The 20,063-nt window shown below is 43.5% G+C and overlaps 1 protein-coding gene across 3 annotated transcripts in view; it reads right to left on the reverse strand.

Annotated features, from left to right (window-relative positions):
• Positions 1–20,063, reverse strand: part of nrp1a (neuropilin 1a) — a 180,153-nt gene that overhangs the window by 65,025 nt on the left and 95,065 nt on the right. For all 3 annotated transcript variants that reach the window (XM_070881542.1, XM_070881543.1, XM_070881541.1), the window contains exons 6-7: positions 13,030–13,185; positions 2,834–3,000 (exon numbers count right to left, since the gene is read on the reverse strand). In XM_070881542.1, coding sequence (XP_070737643.1) covers positions 2,834–3,000; positions 13,030–13,185 — 323 coding nt within the window. The remainder of the gene's footprint in view (positions 1–2,833; positions 3,001–13,029; positions 13,186–20,063) is intronic.

Consider the following 20,063-nt stretch of genomic DNA (forward strand, 5'->3'; position numbering starts at 1 on the left):
TGATTGGTTCTGGGGATTAGGCCTGGCTATAACATTAGAGCTATTACGATTCTTTGTTCTTTGCGATAAATATAAATAAAAATACATTTATATTTCCCTGTGAAAATATTTGGCTCCGTTAAAAAAAATTGGCCAACCAAGCCACAGAAAGACTATTTATGATAATTATACTATTTATGAGGCCAAAGCTGTTGCAAAATGATTTAAAGAGATGCTGTCACCCCAGTGGGAAGATTTAAAACAGGCTGAATTCCAGGAAAAGTCAGCAACAGCCTGTTACAAAACCCTCACTGCCACCACATTGGGCACGAGAATTCATGACAGAAAATGTGAATTGATCCAATCCTTCCTAAATATATATATAATTTTAATGAATATTAAGGTAAAACTGAGGTCAGGGTACAATCAGTGATGTGATAACATCACCAATACCCACTGTGCCACCTCACCTATCTACAGAGAAGGTTTACTGTGCTCAAAGACTTTGAGGGGGAATTTCCACAAGGCTTTTCCCAATCAACCAGTGTAACCTCACCAGAAAAGCTGTAAAACTTGGGAAAATGGTGTTCATGCCATTTTTCTGGGATTTCCGTGGCTACGTGTCAAAGTTAGAGCGGATGATCAGGAGGACCCCTGTGGACCTTCACCCTCACTGTATTGTGAAGTAGTTGATTTTTGAACAGCACGGATACTGACATCCACAGACTTCCAAGCAGCACCTTTGCCTTCCTCGGTCAAATTTAAGAATTTTCCAACAGAAAATTCCCAGTGGAAATAATGTCTGTTCTTTACCAAAGGCAGAAAAATATCATGTTATCTCCTATTATCTTTTGGATTACTCTTCACTGCAATCTAACTTTTAGTCTTTCATCCTCTAACTGTGGCTTGTCATGCATTCATATTCACATTCAAATCTAAGCAATAAAACTTGTCAATGTCACCTCAGGCCTCAAGTTCATTGTGTGTGTAAATGTGTGTATGAGAGTTGATATAACATGCAATCTAATAATCTATGAGGTCAATAGCCCCCATTTCAACTCACTGTTATTCTATAATCAACATGACTTTGCACTTCAAGTTACAACACAGAAACAGGCCATTCGGCCCAACTAGTTAGTACCGGTGTTTATCCTTCACACCAGCAAATAATCCTATTTACATTTACCCAACCTGTTTCCTCCATCCATTTTTCCTTTAACGACACTTCCACCAATCCAATCTGATTTTGAATGTAGACATAGTTTCTGCCTCTACCATCATCATCATCATAGGCAGTCCCTCGAAATGAGGATGACTTGCTTCCACGCTAAAAAAGGATGAGTTCACAGGTGTTTCAATGAAGGACCTAATATTCCAGGTCCCGAACTACATGTTGAAGGGTGGAAGATGCCTGTCCGTGGATTTTTTTAAAGTGGGGTGGCCGTTGCACACCACACGGGCTTGTCAGAGCTAGGTCTTGGTCCAGTGGCAAGGGTTATCCAAGACAACTGGAGACCAGCTCTGCTGGTCGGACCTAGTGCGCACACATAGCGCAGTGTGGGCTGGCCCGTGCTGCCCCTGGGTCCCTGGCCCCGAACTCTCGCCTCCCCTGGGCCCCGACCTGCGTGAGAACACCAGCGGCAGGTCAGGGTCATAAAAGGAGCAGAGATGCGGCAGCCCGGGAGCAGCGAGGAGGCATACTACTTCAGGGAGCAGCGCGAGCTGGTGCAGGAGGGCGACGGCAGTGAAGAGTGACGTCATCAAGGTCCAGGTCGGTGATTGGAGCGTGGGCAGATACAGCAGGAGCGGCGAGATCGGGGCGAAGGAGCGGCAAGAGACCATAGAGGGAAGTGTCTCAACACTAATCCTGGAAACAGCCTGCTTCTTGCTATTTTCTCCCTTCTAACCAATTTTCAATCCCGTTTGCTATTGTCCTGCTAATTCCATACCCCTTAATCTGCTCTAATAATCTCCTTTTCAAAAGCTTTCCTAAAATCCATGGACACTACATTCACTGCATTTCTCGCATCCACCATGTCTGTTACTGCCTCAAAAAATTAAATGGGGGTTTGCCAAGCATGATCGTCATTTTTAAAATCTGTGCTGGCTACGTCTATTTTCTCATTTTCTAGAAATGTGGTATTTTTGTAATTAATTAAAGATTCAAAAATGTTCCTTATGTTAAATGATCAAGTGACAGAATTGAAATCAATGGAACTAAAACAAAATATGGGAAATGTAGGTAAAAGGGGCTGCTGATTCGCTATCATCCCCACAAAGTCAAAATGACCCCCAATGTGTGATGGAACCGTAAACACGTTCTTCTCAAATACATTTATGATGTCACTGCAGATAGCGACCAGATCAACTCTTCCCTGGGGGTGATGTGGAAAATATAAAACGTCACATTGTTGGGGCAGATTAGAGGTAGTTTGAATCTGCATCGGACAGTGCCAGCAGTACCTTACCTAGGCTGCTTGATGCTGACTTTGGGTTAACCATGTCCCAGCATTCACATTCCTCACACCATGAACACAAATTTTACCCAGTTCAAACAGGCCAAAAATATGGAACTGATAACAGCACGCAGATACATTGCATTCTGTCAGTACAGCTCCTGGGAAGATAACTGTATCTGGAATCTTTCATTGGCCGCAATTTTGTGACTGTGATGGTAGGAAATTACCAGCTCAGAAGATTTGTTTGAAGTTCAGATTAAAGAAACGCATTTTACTCTGTAGTTCAAAGCTGGAAATTCTCCGCAGCCGCAAGCCTTCTCGAATGACAGCAGGGACAATGACCTTAATTTACTAATGACATTCCAAGCATAGATAAATCTCATCGATGTGTTTACCTGTATCCATTCCTTGCTGGAGTCCTCTGCCGGTGTCCATGCGTTTTCCGGGTAATTTAGTCTCGATCTTTCTGAGGACCAGTATAAATTATAATTGCTGGAACTCAAAATTTGATCTGCGTGAATCTTGCCCGATTCCATGCCAAGTGATTCATTACAGTGCATGTCTGGAAAATTAAAAGAGAAAACACAATAACATAAAATATTTCATCACAGCTTATTAGTGGCACTAATAGGATATCGCCTTCAAAGAGCCGACACAGGCACAGTGAGGTGAATGGCTTCCTCTGCTCCATATGATTCTATCCCCGAGACTGATTGTTTCCTTTTTTATATTATTATATTGGATTTTGCTGTAAAAATAATAAAGTATCTTTTGAATTTAGTTATCATTTCCCTCCCTCAGATTTCTCTCCTCCTCTCATTGCACTGATTCACACACGGGTGCAATTCCACAGGCATCAACGGTCCTCTGGCAACTTGGCCAAGTGGCCTTTCTTCATACGTGTGCTGAGAGAGTGGCCAGGAAAGCTCTTAAGAGCTGTCTTCATTCTGCAGGCGTTACCTCACCGGCAGTGCTGCAGTAACCTCGCTGACGCGTGGAAACGAGGATTCCTCCGTACTTGCAGTGCAGTCATGCCGTTGGAGCGGGGGCAGATCCGGCCAATGTGTTTTGGCTGATTGGTTGTTTGTGGGGAGCTTCACAGCTGAGCTTGAATAGGTTCGCATCCAACATCCCCACGTACACTTCCCAGCAAGGGAGCGCTCTCCTGGCCGCATTCAACCTCTTCCACCCTCATAAACTTAAGCCCATCTAAAACTCTTCTGTCAATAGCCTAACCCACAGCAAATCCTGTGCTCGCTGACCTGCATTGGCTCCCGGTCCAGCAATATATCGATTTTAAAATGATCATCCTCATGTTCAAATGCATCTATGACCTCACTCATCCCCATCTCTGTAAGCTCCTCCAGCCCGACAACACCCACCCCCCAGACAACTCTGCATTCCTTCGACTCTGGTCTCTTGTGCATCTCCTGCTTCCTTCACCCTACCTTTGGTAGCCGTGCCTTCAGCCGTCTAGGCTCTAAGCTCTGGTATTTCCTCATTTAACCTCTCCACCTCTCGCTCCTTCTTTGAGGACACTTGTTAAAAATTGACCAAGCTTTTGGTCACCTGTCCTAATGTCTCCTTCTTTGGTTTGTTTACAGTCATTGTCAATTACGATCCTATGAAGCACCTGGGGATGTTTTATTACATTAAAGGCACTATCTAAATGCAAGTTTTTTGTTGTTGGAGTGCTGGATAACAATCAAGATCAGCAACCTTGGCTGACTTTTCCTTTCCTAGCTCAGGGGCATATAGAAGCCAATTGTAGCACAACTACTACTGACCCAGCTCACATCAGTCAACACATACTGGAGGCAAAACCCAAATCCTTCTGGGTCAGTTCTACAGTACATTTACCAACTGAGCCATCAGTTGGTAAACGCTGTTTAATCCTTTTAGAAGTACGGTAATATTTTCCTTAGAAATAACAAGCAAGGCACAGATGTTGACTTCTTAAAATTAAAACACTAAAACTTCCCAATGATGGATAAACAAGGGAGGGAGGAACATAATACAATCACTATCACTAATGAAGTAGTACTAGATAAAATAATGGGACTAAAGGCGCACAAGTCCCCTGGACATCCTAGGGTTTTAAGAGAAGTGACTGCAGAGATAGTGGATGCATTGGTTGTAATCTATCAAAATTCCCTGGATTCTGGGGCAGTCCCAGCAGATTGGAAAACCGCAAATGTAATGCCCTTATTTAAAAAAGGAGGCAGACAAAAAGCAGGAAACTATAAACCAGTTAGCCTAACATTTCTGGTTGGGAAAATGTTGGAGTCCATTATTAAAGCAGTATAATCAGGACATTTAGAAACGCATAATTCAAACAAGCAGAGTCAGCATGGTTTTATGAAAGGGAAATCATGTTTGACAAATTTGCTGGAGTTCTTTGAGGATGTAATGAGTAGGGTGGATAAGGGGGAACCAGTGGATGTGGTATATTTGGATTTCCAGAAGGCATTCGATAAGGCGCCACATAAAAGATTACTGCACTAGATAAAAGTTCACAGGGTTGGGGGTAATAGTAATATATTAGCATGGATAGAGGATTGGCTAACTAACTGAAAACAGAGATTCGGGATGAACGGATAATTTTCCGGTTGTCAAACAGTGACTAGTGGGATGCCGCAGGGATAGGTGCTGGGTGCTCAACTATTTACAATCTATATTAATGACTTAGATGAAGGGACTGAGTGTAATGTAGCCAAGTTTGCTGATGATACAAAGATGGGTGGGAAAGCAAATTGTGAAGAGGACACAAAAAATCTGCAAAGGGATGTAGACAAGCTAAGTGAGTGGCCAAAAATTGGACAGATGGAGAATAATGTGGGAAAATGTGAGATTATCCTCTTTGGCAGAAAAAAATAGAAAAGCAAATTATAATTTAAATGGAGAAAAATTGCAAAGTGCTGCAGTACAGAGGGACCTGGGGGTCCTTGTGCATGAAACACAAAAAGTTAGTATGCAGGTACAGCAAGTAATCAGGAAGGCAAATAGAATGTTGGACTTTATTGCAAGGGGGAGAGAGTATAAAAGCAGAGAAGTCCTGCTACAACTGTACAGGGTATTGGTGAGGCCATACCTGGAGTACTGCATACAGTTTTGGTCTCCGTATTTAAGGAAGGATATACTTGCATTGGAGGCTATTCAGAGAAGATTTACTCGGTTGATTCCGGGGATGAGGGGGTTGACTTATGAAGATAGGTTGAATAGGTTGGGCCTATACACATTGGAGTTCAGAAGAATGAGAGGTGATCTTATTGAAACATATAAGATAATGAGGGGGGCTCGACAAGGTGGATGCAGAGAGGATATTTCCACTCATAGGGGAAACTAAAACTAGGGGACATAGGCCCCAAGTTCCCCTCCGAGCTGGGCGCCCGTTTTTCGCGCCGAAAACGGCACTGGAAAAAAAACACGCGATTCTGGAGTGCCCTGCAGCTCCATGTCTGCTTGGCGCGGCGCCCAGGGGGGCGGAGCCTACCACTTGCGGCGATTTTGTAAGTGGGAGGGGGCGGGTACCATTTAAATTAGTTTTTTTCCTGCCGGCAACCCTGCGCGTGCGCGTTGGAGCGTTCGCACACGCGCAGTGTGAAGGAAACATTGGCACTCGGCCATTTTTATAGTTCTTTGTAGCTGTTTAATTTTTGAACATTTTTTAATAAAAGCACATTGCCATCAGCACATCAGCACTGAGGCTTTTTGCAGCAGTGAGAAGGCTGCAGGAAGCCTCAGAAAGTTGAGGCAGCCGTTTCCTGACGGCCTCCCCCCCTGCCATCGGGAAATGGCTGCTGAACTTGTGAGGCTTCCTGCAGCCTTCTCACTGTCTCCTTCCCCCCCCGCCCGCCGTCGGGAACGGCTTCCTCCTCCCTCCCCCCCCCCACCGCGGGAACGAACGGCTGCCTCAACTTGAGGCTTCCTGCAGCATTCTCCCTGGCTGAAGCACTTTCACACAGGTAGGAACATGGTTTATTTAATCTTTTCTTTGCTTATAAATTTTTATTCAGGTTGGATTTATTTGTATAATATTTGTAGAAGTATAAATAAGGATTGAATGTAGAATTTAATGACTTCCCTTCCCCCCCCCACCTCGTTCTGGACGCCTAATTTGTAACCTGCGCCTGATTTTTTAATGTGCAGACAAGGTTTTTTCAGTTCTACAAAAATCTTCACTTGCTCCATTCTAAGTTAGTTTGGAGTACGTTTTCACTGTGGAAACTTTCAAATCAGGCGTCAGTGGCCGGACACGCCCCCTTTTGAAGAAAAAATTCTGTTCCAAAGTGAAACTGTTCTAACTGACTAGAACTGCAGAAAAAAAAAATGTGGAGAATTGCGATTTCTAAGATAGTCCGTTCTCCACCAGTTGCTCCTAAAAATCAGGCGCAAATCATGTGGAAACTTGGGCCCATAGTCTCAGAATAAGGGGCCGCACATTTAAAACTGAGATGAGGAGAAATTTCTTCTCTCAGAGGGTTGTATATCTGTGGAATTCTCTGCCCCAGAGAGCTGTGGAGGCTGGGTCATTGAATATATTTAAGATGGAGATAGACAGATTTTTGAGCGATATGGGAGTAAAGGGTTACGGGGAGCGGGCAGGGAAGTGGAGCTGAGTCCATGATCAGATCAGCCATGATCTTATTGAATAGCAAAGCAGGCTCGATGAGCCAAATGACCTACTCCTGCTTTTATTTCTTATGTTCTTATGTTCTTTAGTATTTTAAAAGAAGAAATGCTCATTTCTTCATGCATATATCAAATCTTATAGAGATTGTTCTCTGCCTTGGCATTTCTGAGATTATCTCTGGAATTGACAGCATCTCCTCAGAAAAGGGATATTGCGGCTTTAAAAGGTAAACTCGGCACACGCAATATTGCCAGCGGTAATACAGGTTTTAAGTCTTCCAATCGTTTGACTGTTAATGTTATTGTTCCACAGAAACATTCCTTCCTAGTTTTATTGCCGATTGTCAAAGATCCTTTCTGAGCCTCTCTCCATACTGAAACAAAGTTTTATGGTGAACAGTAAAATGACAGAAACAGATGCCGTTCACAGTGCACAGTAGCCACATGTAGTAGAATAACCAGCAATGCTCTTTGTTCTGATCAGAGGAGCACCAAAGAAATCAAACGGAAAGAATTAAAGGATAAATGTTAAAATCCTCCACATGGTGTTGTAATATAAACCTTCTCACAATATTGAGAATGACACAGCCCCAGGTACATATTTAAACTGTCATGCCTAACCATATGTAATTTCAAAGAGCTGGCTTGTCAGACGGTTGGACCTGCACATCAGAAACGGCTGTTTATACAATTTGCACCATTTCTGTCACCTCGACATGATCCATTATGTCACTGGTGGTCAGAAAAGAAGCAGTCCTTCCTGGTTGATGGCATTAAAAGCTTTCGCTATAATTTTTGTTCAATAAAGGTCATAATTAATGCTGTCAGAATCTGAAACTTCATATGTTTCGCCTGAAACTTCTACTTTGAATCCCAGTCTTAGCTGAATCTGGCCTGCATTAAGAGGCTTTTTGTCAATTCTCCCCAGGGACCCTAGATGGAGAGCAACATGACGAAGGCAGGAAAAATGGACAGTTACAGTGCTCACTGCTCAAATGAACCACAACTCTTGTCGCATACTTCAGTGTAATGGCAACAACAACTTGCCCTTATATAGCACCCTTATCATGGCAAAACGTTCCAAGGAGCTATGCCAAGGCAATGCTACATTGCCAGAGGTGGTGTCTTTCAGCTCAGATATTAAACTGAGGCCCTGACTACCTATTCAAGTGGGTGTAAATGATCTCATTGCAGGAAAGAAAAGCAGGCCAACATTTCTCTCTCAATGAATATCACCAGAAACAGAGTAATTGGCCATTCATCTCCTTCACTACTTGTGGAAGCTTGCTGCTTGCTAATTAATTGCCACGCTTTCCTACAAAGCAACAGCAACTGAATACTTCCTTTAAAAATTATTTTTTTTGCATCTGGATCATTTTGCATTGTTCCAAGGATGTGATAAGATGTTATATCACATTTTGCAGGAATAAGTTCACACTTTATTTATCAGTAGCACTGATACTATACACACCAAGCACAAGGAGGAAAAGTTGCCCTCTGCCCACCAAAGGCTTCCCTTGTCACACACACGGAGATGGAGATGTAGCTGTCCTCATCACAGTGGGCTCATATTTCCTGCAATTCAATATCCAGTTATGCCCTTGAGTTGACAAACCTAACTAGTGTGGTGAAAAGACCAGTAATAAAAACTCCCTCTGTATATATAAATATAAAGTTACTGCTTCCCAAGTAATTCAAAATCTCCAAAACATCTACCAGGATATTTTAAATTCAAAAATAAACAAATCTAATAATATTTACAAATATACATTTTAAAGAAAAGCGTTTCTTACATCCAGCACTTCTTATGGCAATGCTTTCAACATACGAACATATATCGCCGTGGAGACAGGCCAAGTTTGCTCAAATTGGATTTATCATTTTAGTTTTTTTCTCGCCAATTCTCCACGATTTTCTCACCTCCTCTCCCGAAGGTGATGCCCCTATGTTGGACTATTGATCCAGAAGTTCCAGCAATTGGTTAGTGAGTGCAATATTCGGCTGTGACAAGAGGCACCACAGCCAAGCCCAATCTTGCATTCAACAAGAACAACTTGCATTTTATATAGTGCCTTTAACATAGTAAAACGTCCTAAGGTGTGTCACAGGAGTGTTATCAAACAAAATTTGACACCAAGGCACATAAAAACATATGACCAAACAAAGAGGTTTAAGGAGCATCTTAAAGGAGGAGAGAGAGGAGTAGAGAAGCAAAGAGGTTTAGAGAGAGAATTCCAGAGCTTAGGGCCCAGGCAGCTGAAGGCACGGCCACCAATGATGGAGTGATTAAAAACGGGGATGCTCAAGAGACCAGAATTGGAGGAGCGCAGAGATATCGGCATTTGTAGGGCTGGAGGACGTTATAGAGATAGGGAAGGGTGAGGCCATGGAGGGATTTGAAAACAAGGATGCAAATTTTGAAATTGATGTGTTGCCGGATCGGGAGCCCACACAGCAATATGTATGCGCACTTGGTCCGACCAGCAGGGCTGATGGGTGAACGGGACTTAGTGCGAGTTAGGATATGAGCAGCAGAGTTTTGGACGAGATCAAGTTTATGTTGGGTGGAAGATGGGAGGCCGGCCAAGAGAGCATTGGAACAGTCAGGTCTCGAGGTAACAAAGACATTGATGAGGGTTTCAGCGGCAGATGAGCTGAGGCAGGGGCGGATTTGGGTGATGTTAGAGAGGTGGAAGTTGGGGAAAATGTGGTGAAAATGCTTGAAGCTATCATTAAGGAAGAAATAGCGGGACATCTAGATAGGAATAGTGCAATCAAGCAGACGCAACATGGATTCATGAAGGGGAAATCATGTTTAACTAATTTACTGGAATTCTTTGAGGATATAACGAGCATGGTGGATAGAGGTGTACCGATGGATGTGGTGTATTTAGATTTCCAAAAGGCATTCGATAAGGTGCCACACAAAAGGTTACTGCAGAAGATAAAGGTACACGGAGTCAGAGGAAATATATTAGCATGGATAGAGAATTGGCTGGCTAACAGAAAGCAGAGAGTTGGGATAAATGGGTCCTTTTCGGGTTGGAAATCGGTGGTTAGTGGTGTGCCACAGGGATCGGTGCTGGGACCACAACTGTTTAGAATATACATAGATGACCTGTAACAAAATTTGCAGATGACACAAAGATTAGTGGGAAAGCGGGTTGTGTAGAGGACACAGAGAGGCTGCAAAGAGATTTGGATAGGTTAAGCGAATGGGCTAAGGTTTGGCAGATGGAAAATGTGAGGTCATCCACCTTGGGAAAAAAAAAACAGTAAAAGGGAATATTATTTGAATGGGGAGAAATTACAACATGCTGCGGTGCAGAGGGACCTGGGGTGATTTGTGCATGAATCCCAAAAAGTTAGTTTGCAGGTGCAGCAGGTAATCAGGAAGGCGAATGGAATGTTGGCCTTCATTGCGAGAGGGATGGAGTACAAAAGCAGGGAGGTCCTGCTGCAACTGTACAGGGTATTGGTGAGGCCGCACCTGGAGTACTGCGTGCAGTTTTGGTCACCTTACTTAAGGAAGGATATACTCGCTTTGGAGGGGGTACAGAGACGATTCACTAGGCTGATTCCGGAGATGAGGGGGTTACCTTATGATGATAGATTGAGTAGACTGGGTCTTTACTCGTTGGAGTTCAGAAGGATGAGGGGTGATCTTATAGAAACATTTAAAATAATGAAAGGGATAGACAAGATAGAGGCAGAGAGGTTGTTTCCACTGGTCGGGGAGACTAGAACTAGGGGGCACAGCCTCAAAATACGGGGGAGCCAATTTAAAACCGAGTTGAGAAGGAATTTCTTCTCCCAGAGGGTTGTGAATCTGTGGCATTCTCTGCCCAGGGAAGCAGTTGAGGCTAGCTCATTGAATGTATTCAAATCACAGACAGATAGATTTTTAACCAATAAGGGAATTAAGGGTTACGGGGAGCGGGCGGGTAAGTGGAGCTGAGTCCACGGCCAGATCAGCCATGATCTTATTGAATGGCGGAGCAGGCTCGAGGGGCTAGATGGCCTACTCCTGTTCCTAATTCTTATATTCTTATGTTCTTATGTCTTGGTGATGGAGTGGGTATGCCGTCATCAGTTCACCTCAAGTTCATACCCGTGTGCTTTCCTGCAAATGTCACTGAGTAACAAAAGCCCTGGCTGTGCTTTTTTCACATCCTCTAGCCTGGTTGCTGCTAATTACATTCCCTCCACTGATGGCACGGCTGAGATCAGCTAACTCAATACAGACCATGAATCAAAATGGATTCAAATCTACATCTTTTCATTCTAATGTAATTTGTGCAAATTAGTGTAAGAGTTTTTGGTGGATTGCCCATCAGAACTGAAGCCAACCATTTTCATTTTTGAGCGATGTCTATAAAATAACGATCGGATTTGATTGGGTTTATGTGGACCAATTATTTCTACTGAATAGGTTGGGGAGGACCAGGGGTAACATATACAAGTTAGAAGGACAGAAGTAAGTTGGATGTTAGGTGGATCTTCTCTTCCCAGAATAGGTTGCTGGCTCGTACGGTGAACGCTGATTTGCGTTATTCCTTCAGGAAAAAGCTGGACCTGTTTCTGGCCGAGACGTAGATCATCTCGGGAAAGAGGTAGGAATCCTGTAATAAAAATCAGGCTCAGGGTGATCTCCTGGACTAGTTTTGATCGCCTAATGGGGAACTTTCCAGATTCCCCCCCCAAATTGGTCTGGGTTTTGACTAGTCTTTCGCACATTCTCGGAGATTACATGGCTCTGGGTGGGGGGTGGGTGGGGAGTGTATGTATTGTGATGCTCCAGGCACCACAACTATATGGGACAGGCGAGATGGACCAGTGGGTCTTTTTCTGTCCATTATTTTTGTAGGTTGTTTATATGTTGGAACAGATTTTAACTGCTGGCAAGTTTCCGGCGGGAAGCCATACCGGCGAATTAATTTGCCGCTTGCCCGTGCCAGAATGAAACCTGGGCTATTCAATGGCCAGGCCTCATTTAAATCCCACTGGCCGACTTCCTGCCTGTTCTGGGTGGGAAGTTGATGGGGAACACAAACCAAAATCACACAGCCTCCTCCTACCACCACAAAGGCAAGAAAAATACCTACCTTTTTCCAGTTTCTGGAGTAGATCCTCTTCAGTTCCAGGCTGGCCTGGCAGGAAGATCACAGCAACGTTCCCACTCAGGCCTGAATTAAAATGGTGTATGTAAAGAAGGACCCCACTGGCTTTGGTCTGGTGTCCTTGCCACCTGCTCAGGGGAACAGATTAAAACCATGGATGGTGAGATTCTGGCAACTCCCGGGCAGGCAAGTAACTTCGGGGATTTTAATTGCCTTTCTACCCATTTTTTTCTGGTAGGGTTAAAATCACCCATTTTGTATTGAACCTTCCCTAAACCTCTCTGCCCCTCCACCTCTCTCTCCTCCTTTAAGACTCTCCTTAAAAGTTGCCTCTTTGATCAAGCTTTGGTCACCTGTCGATTGTCTCCTTCATTGTCTTGCAACAAATTTTCTCCTATTGCACTCCTGTCAAGCACACTGGGGCATTTCACTAAGTTAAAGGCACTATATAAATGCAAGTTGTTGTTGTTGAACAGTATTGCATTTTATTCTGAAGAAGGGTCATCGACTTGAAACGTTAATTCTGTTTCTCTCTCCACAGATGCTGCCTGACCTGCTGAGTATTTCCAGCATTTTCTGTTTTTATTGCAGATTCCAGCATCCGCAGTAAATTTTGCTTTTGCATTTTATTTACCTTGCCATCTATGCTGCCGACGACATAGTTTGGTTTGTAAGGAATGTTGTTGAACATGAGCGTATGTACATTTCCTAGAATAAACATTACAGCAGCACTTTCTCCATGTCATTCTACTTAGCATGTCAATGAAGTGACACCTTCAGACTCTGAACAAACAAGTCCACCCAAAACAGTTTATGCCAATAGAGCAATTTCTACTCACTTTCTGATAAATTCTTCTGGACAATAGAATAGTTTGCGGAGAAGCCATCCCTAGCGATTGCAGTGTCCGTGTGAAGCATTAAAGACAGAATGCCCGTGAGTGATTGAATACGTTCAGGGGCGACCTGCCCACAGAAACGTCCTACATGAAGACCAACTGAAATAGAGAGAGAGAAAGACACATCAGCGTTCAGATTCTCAGTTATACCTGTAAGCTTTTCCTGTGGGGTGGGTGGAGAGGTTGCAGCAGTTAGACATTTAATAACAACTTCCACTTGTATGGTTAACAACCTTTAATTATCTGAATATACAGCACAGAAACAGGCCATCTGTCCCAACAGGTCCATGCGGTGTTTATGCTCCACACGAGCCTCCTCCTACCATTCTTCATCTAACCCCATTGGCATATCCTTCTATTCATTTCTCCCTCATGTGCTAATCTAGCTTCCCCTTAAATGCATCTTTTTCTTTTATTCGTTCATGGGATGTGGGCGTCATTGGCAAGGCTGGCATTTATTTCCCATCCTTCATTGCCCTTGAGAAGGTGGTGGTGAGCCACTTTCTTGGGCAGTTAAGAGTCAATCACATTGTTGTGGGTCTGGAGTCACAAATAGGCCAGACCGGGTAAGGACAGCAGATTTCCTTCCCTAAAGAGCATTTGTGAACCAGATGGGATTTACAACAATCCAGTAGTTTCATGGTCACCATGACTGATACTAGTTTTTTTATTCCCTATTTATTTATTTAACTGAATTTAAATTCCACAGCTGCCATGGTGGGATTTGAACTCGTGACTCTGGATCATCTCAGCTATTTGCCTCAACTACTCCTTGTGGTCCCACATTCTAACCACTCTCTGGGTAAAGATGTTTTTCCTGCATTCCCTATTGGATTTATTAGTAACTCTCTTTATGGCCCCTCGTTCTGGTCTCGCCCACAAGTGGAAATATTTTCTCTACATCTACCCTATCAAACCTTTTCATAATCTTAAAGACCTCTGTCAGGTCACGCTTCAGTCCTCTCTTTTCTCGAGAAAAAGCCTCAAACGGTTCAATCTTTCTTAATTGATTCTTAATGGAGCAACATTCTCCTGTAGTATTATGTTTTCAATCACCCAGGATGAATAATTGAACTGTCCAAAATAGCCTTAATGGGCGCGAAAATAAACATCAGGACCGTTTTTTTTTAATTGAGAAACATTGAGTGAAAGCCAAGAGCCATTAACACAGCATCAGCAAGGTTGAAAAGAGTGAAGAGGTAAGAAGAAGTATTTGTTAGCTGATACAAAGCTTGTCTTTTGAAAGACTGCAGATCGTAGGAGGGAAGGCAGTCTGAGAAAAGTAAGGCATTTCACTAGAATTTCCATTGCATCTCCGCCCGATTTCTCAGCGGTATTGGTCGTTTTGGGCGAGAACCGTGTCGGTGAAAATGTCCACAGCTGAGTTCCGCCAGCGGTTTCGAAGAATCGCTGGGGGGGCGGACTACCGGCGTGCACTGTCCATGTAAGCCATCGCCCGATTTTAGGCTCAGCAGTGACCTGTAGGTAAGTATTATAAAAACTGCCCACGAGAAGCAGCGGAGCTGGGCGATAGGTAGATTGGGTCTTCACTCGTTGGAGTTCAGACGGATGAGGGGTGATCTTATAGAAACATTTAAAATAATGAAAGGGATAGACAAGATAGAGGCAGCGAGGTTGTTTCCACTGGTCGGAGAGACTAGAACTAGGGGGCACAGCCTCAAAATACGGGGGATCCAATTTAAAATCGAGTTGAGAAGGAATTTCTTCTCCCAGAGGGTTGTGAATCTGTGGAATTCTCTGCCCAAGGAAGCAGTTGAGGCTAGCTCATTGAATGTATTCGAATCACAGATAGATAGATTTTTAACCAATAAGGGAATTAAGGGTTACGGGGAGAGGGCGGGTAAGTGGAGCTGAGTCCACGGCCAGATCAGCCATGATCTTGTTGAATGGCGGAGCAGGCTCGAGGGGCTAGATGGCCTACTCCTGTTCCTAATTCTTATGTTCTTATGTTCTTATGTAAGTAGCCCTGCAAAAAAAGGTAAGTAATGGGTTTTTACTAATTATTTTAAAATTCTCTTGCAGTGATTTAAGTGAAAAGAGTCCTGAGAACATTTATGGTTTTTTATTTTGCATTTTTAAAAAAATATTTTGTGTGTTTTTCTCCTCCTCGGCCCAACTCGCAGCCTCAGTGTAAAGTTATTGGCCATTTTTTTCAGGAACTGCCCAATCAGCCCAAGATTCAATTTTCCGCCGAAATTCGGGGTTTAAGGTCCATTTTATTTCGCTGGGCGGATTTTTTTCCTTTTTTTTTTGAATGGAATTTTCCGCCAGCGATAATTTGAGAATCTTAGCGGTATTTTGGGCGGATTTTTTGGAAATTCTAGCCCAGAGTTTTGAAGTCCTGGGAAATAACAATTTAGAGAAGGAGAATGTACGATGAAACATAGAAACATAGAAAATAGGTGCAGGAGCAGGCCATTCAGCCCTTCTAGCCTGCACCGCCATTCAATGAGTTCATGGCTGAACAAGAAACTTCAGTACCCCCTTCCTGCTTTCTCGCCATAACCCTTGATCCCCCGAGTAGTAAGGACTTCATCTAACTCCCTTTTGAATATATTTAGTGAATTGGCCTCAACTACTTTCTGTGGTAGAGAATTCCACAGGTTCACCACTCTCTGGGTGAAGAAGTTTCTCCTCATCTCGGTCCTAAATGGCTTACCCCTTATCCTCAGACTGTGACCCCTGGTTCTGGACTTCCCCAACATTGGGAACATTCTTCCTGCATCTAACCTGTCTAAACCCGTCAGAATTTTAAACGTTTCTATGAGGTCCCCTCTCATTCTTCTGAACTCCAGTGAATACAAGCCCAGTTGATCCAGTCTTTCTTGATAGGTCAGTCCCGCCATCCCGGGAATCAGTCTGGTGAATCTTCGCTGCACTCCCTCAATAGCAAGAATGTCCTTCCTCAAGTTAGGAGACCAAAACTGTACACAATACTCCAGGTGTGGCCTCACCAAGGCCCTGTACAACTGTAGCAACACCTCCCTGCCCCTGTATTCAAATCCCCTCGCTATGAAGACCAACATGCCATTTGCTTTCTTAACCGCCTGCTGTACCTGCATGCTAACCTTCAACGACTGATGTACCATGACACCCAGGTCTCGTTGCACCTCCCCTTTTCCTACTCTGTCACCATTCAGATAATAGTCTGTCTCTCTGTTTTTACCACCAAAGTGGATAACCTCACATTTATCCACATTATACTTCATCTGCCATGCATTTGCCCACTCACCTAACCTATCCAAGTCACTCTGCAGCCTAATAGCATCCTCCTCGCAGCTCACACTGCCACCCAACTTAGTGTCATCCACAAATTTGGAGATACTGCATTTAATCCCCTCGTCTAAATCATTAATGTACAATGTAAACAGCTGGGGCCCCAGCACAGAACCTTGCGGCACCCCACTAGTCACTGCCTGCCATTCTGAAAAGTACCCATTTACTCCTACTCTTTGCTTCCTGTCTGACAACCAGTTCTCAATCCACGTCAGCACACTACCCCCAATCCCATGTGCTTTAACTTTGCACATTAATCGCTTGTGTGGGACCTTGTCGAAAGCCTTCTGAAAGTCCAAATATACCACATCAACTGGTTCTCCTTTGTCCACTTTACTGGAAACATCCTCAAAAAATTCCAGAAGATTTGTCAAGCATGATTTCCCATGCTGACTTGGACCTATCATGTCACCATTTTCCAGATGCACTGCTATGACATCCTTAATAATTGATTCCATCATTTTACCCACTACCGATGTCAGGCTGACCGGTCTATAATTCCCTGTTTTATCTCTCCCTCCTTTTTTAAAAAGTGGGGTTACATTGGCTACCCTCCACTCCATAGGAACTGATCCAGAGTCAATGGAATGTTGGAAAATGACTGTCAATGCATCCGCTATTTCCAAGGCCACCTCCTTAAGTACTCTGGGATGCAGTCCATCAGGCCCTGGGGATTTATCGGCCTTCAATCCCATCAATTTCCCCAACACAATTTCCCGACTAATAACGATTTCCTTCAGTTCCCCCTCCTTACTAGACCCTCTGACCCCTTTTATATCCGGAAGGTTGTTTGTATCCTCCTTAGTGAATACCGAACCAAAGTACTTGTTCAATTGGTCTGCCATTTCTTTGTTCCCCGTTATGACTTCCCCTGATTCTGACTGCAGGGGACCTACGTTTGTCTTTACTAACCTTTTTCTCTTTACATACCTATAGAAACTTTTGCAATCCACCTTAATGTTCCCTGCAAGCTTCTTCTCGTACTCCATTTTCCCTGCCCTAATCAAACCCTTTGTCCTCCTCTGCTGAGTTCTAAATTTCTCCCAGTCCCCAGGTTCGCTGCTATTTCTGGCCAATTTGTATGCCACTTCCTTGGCTTTAATACTATCCCTGATTTCCCTAGATAGCCACAGTTGAGCCACCTTCACTTTTTTATTTTTACGCCAGACAGGAATGTACAATTGTTGTAATTCATCCATGCGGTCTCTAAATGTCTGCCATTGCCCATCCACAGTCAACCCCCTAAGTATCATTCACCAATCTATCCTAGCCAATTCACGCCTCATACCTTCAAAGTTACCCTTCTTTAAGTTCTGGACCATGGTCTCTGAATTTACTGTTTCATTCTCCATCCTAATGCAGAATTCCACCATATTATGGTCACTCTTCCCCAAGGGGCCTCGCACAATGAGATTGCTAATTAATCCTCTCTCATTACACAACACCCAGTCTAAGATGGCCTCCCCCCTAGTTGGTTCCTCAACATATTGGTCTAGAAAACCATCCCTTATGCACTCCAGGAAATCCTCCTCCACCGTATTGCTTCCAGTTTGGCTAGCCCAATCTATGTGCATATTAAAGTCACCCATTATAACTGCTACACCTTTATTGCATGCACCCCTAATTTCCTGTTTGATGAAGCTTGAGCCGGGAATTTGCTCGAGGCTCCTCCCACTTCACCACGTGTAATAGGGGTTTCCACCGAAGTTAGGATGGTGGAGCGGAAAAAGCTCCAAGAAAATGAATCCATTTGATCTTTAAATAGTGAAAGTACAGGCGAGACGTGTGGCTAGAGCTAGGGCAGTGTATTGGCGAGTCAATGGTGCAGCAGGGTGTGAGTTTAAGTTCAAGATTCCCTCAGACAACAACCTCCATGGTCATCCGTGGGGAGTTGCTGAGTTGTGGTAAGACACATCCCCACAGAGAAACAAGTAACATTAAAGGGTAGATCATCTGGGGCCTCTCTAACGCGCGCATCAGGAGACCGTTCCAGAGCGACACTGGCAGGTGACTGAGAGCAGATCACCTGACTCCTAACCCTCCTTCTGGACAGGAAATGCTGCATAATCCCAAAGGAATTAAAAACTGAGGAAAAATAATAATGGTGGGGTGAAAAAAATAGTTAACAAGATAAGTGGAAAATAAATCAGTAAATATCCCAGAAACGACCATTTATTTCCAGAACCTTCCCAGCATTGCAAAGGGACACATAAATAAGAAAGTGTCAGGAATTAGAAATGAGAAAAGCTAGAAGTATTGAACTCTCGAGGCTGACATGTAAACCATGATGCAATGCTTTTGTGGATGGTGTTTTTCGCCAATATAATTTTCCAGTGAGGCTATGTGGACACAAAAGTCACTAAATTACTCTTCTGTTTTGTCTGTTGTTAAGAAGGTACTGTACCTAAAAGGCTTATGGACTTATGGCGGATTCTCCCTGGCCTGCAAGATTATAAGCGTAATGCTCATTGAAAAGGGCAACATCAGTACACATGGTGTGGGTAACACTCAAGACCCAAGAGAAGCGATGTCACATCAGAGCCATGCGCTGAAGGCTGCCAAATAAAGACTCCAAAGAGCAAAACCACCTTGGAGATTCTGGGCTGTAGAAAAACAAACACTGATAGTTCTGGTCACGTACTGTTCTGCTTGAAAAGCACTGCCTGAAAGTTTATTAAAATACTTGGCAGTCTCTTTGAATACTAATCCTCCCCTCCTTTTCCCAGTAAAAAGGTTTAGATTAAAGATTCTTTAAGTGAAAGTCGCTGTAATTTCTTGCTTGGGTTTTCCAAGCAAACCCAGTAAGAAGGGTTTATGCTTTTTTTTGTAGTTTCTTAAGGCACATTGATCTACTGAGGGAAAGCAGAACAATGATGAGGAATGGTAATGTTGAAGATTGTGCACCCCTTGCTGTCCTAAATCGGCCAGGTGCATTGAAAGCAGATGTTAAATGCCACAGCAAAACAGTGAAGAGTAGAAATTGCTGTTTGCAAAATTAGCACATGATCGTTTAACATGTTCATATGAGACATTAATGTGACATTCCTTTGTCTAGTGTTTTGATAGTCATTAACCCATTTATTTTAAAAAGGCTAATATCGCCCACTACGAAACAAGTGATAACGAACCGACAGCCCACTTTACACCTCTCCCGATTTATATTTCCACAGATGTCAATCGGGTGCAATGTAGAACAAGCTGCCGATTCGCTATTGCCGACTTACACCATCGGCAAAAGTCAAAATCCCCCCCTTGTTAGTTCACCAGCTTATTATTTACCAACGCAGTAAACAGCCTTGATTATTTCAATGAGATTGATATTTTCTCAAAACATTCAGCACAAGTTCTCTTCTCGTAGCACTATGCATGCACGGCTGAGGCATTGCATACGATACAGCGAGGGCTTGATCAAAACAAACAATGGGAATTCCGCAGGTTTGTAATGAAAGCCATCGTGTTTTCATCATCAGACCTCGTATTAAATTACAGTTCCAAACAAAGCTACCCCTGGTCTGTAAAAGTAGTATTTCTGAAAACAACACCAGGATAACACTGTCAGGAGGACTGCTAGACGAACCAGTAATCAGTTACTCCAGGTATTATTGTACATTTGAGGCTATTGCAGGAGCCTGCAGGGAAATCCTACACCATTGCTAGCAGAATATAAGTCGTAACTATTT

The sequence above is a fragment of the Pristiophorus japonicus genome, chromosome 5, assembly GCF_044704955.1.
Source record: "Pristiophorus japonicus isolate sPriJap1 chromosome 5, sPriJap1.hap1, whole genome shotgun sequence".
Classification (NCBI taxonomy): domain Eukaryota; kingdom Metazoa; phylum Chordata; class Chondrichthyes; family Pristiophoridae; genus Pristiophorus; species Pristiophorus japonicus.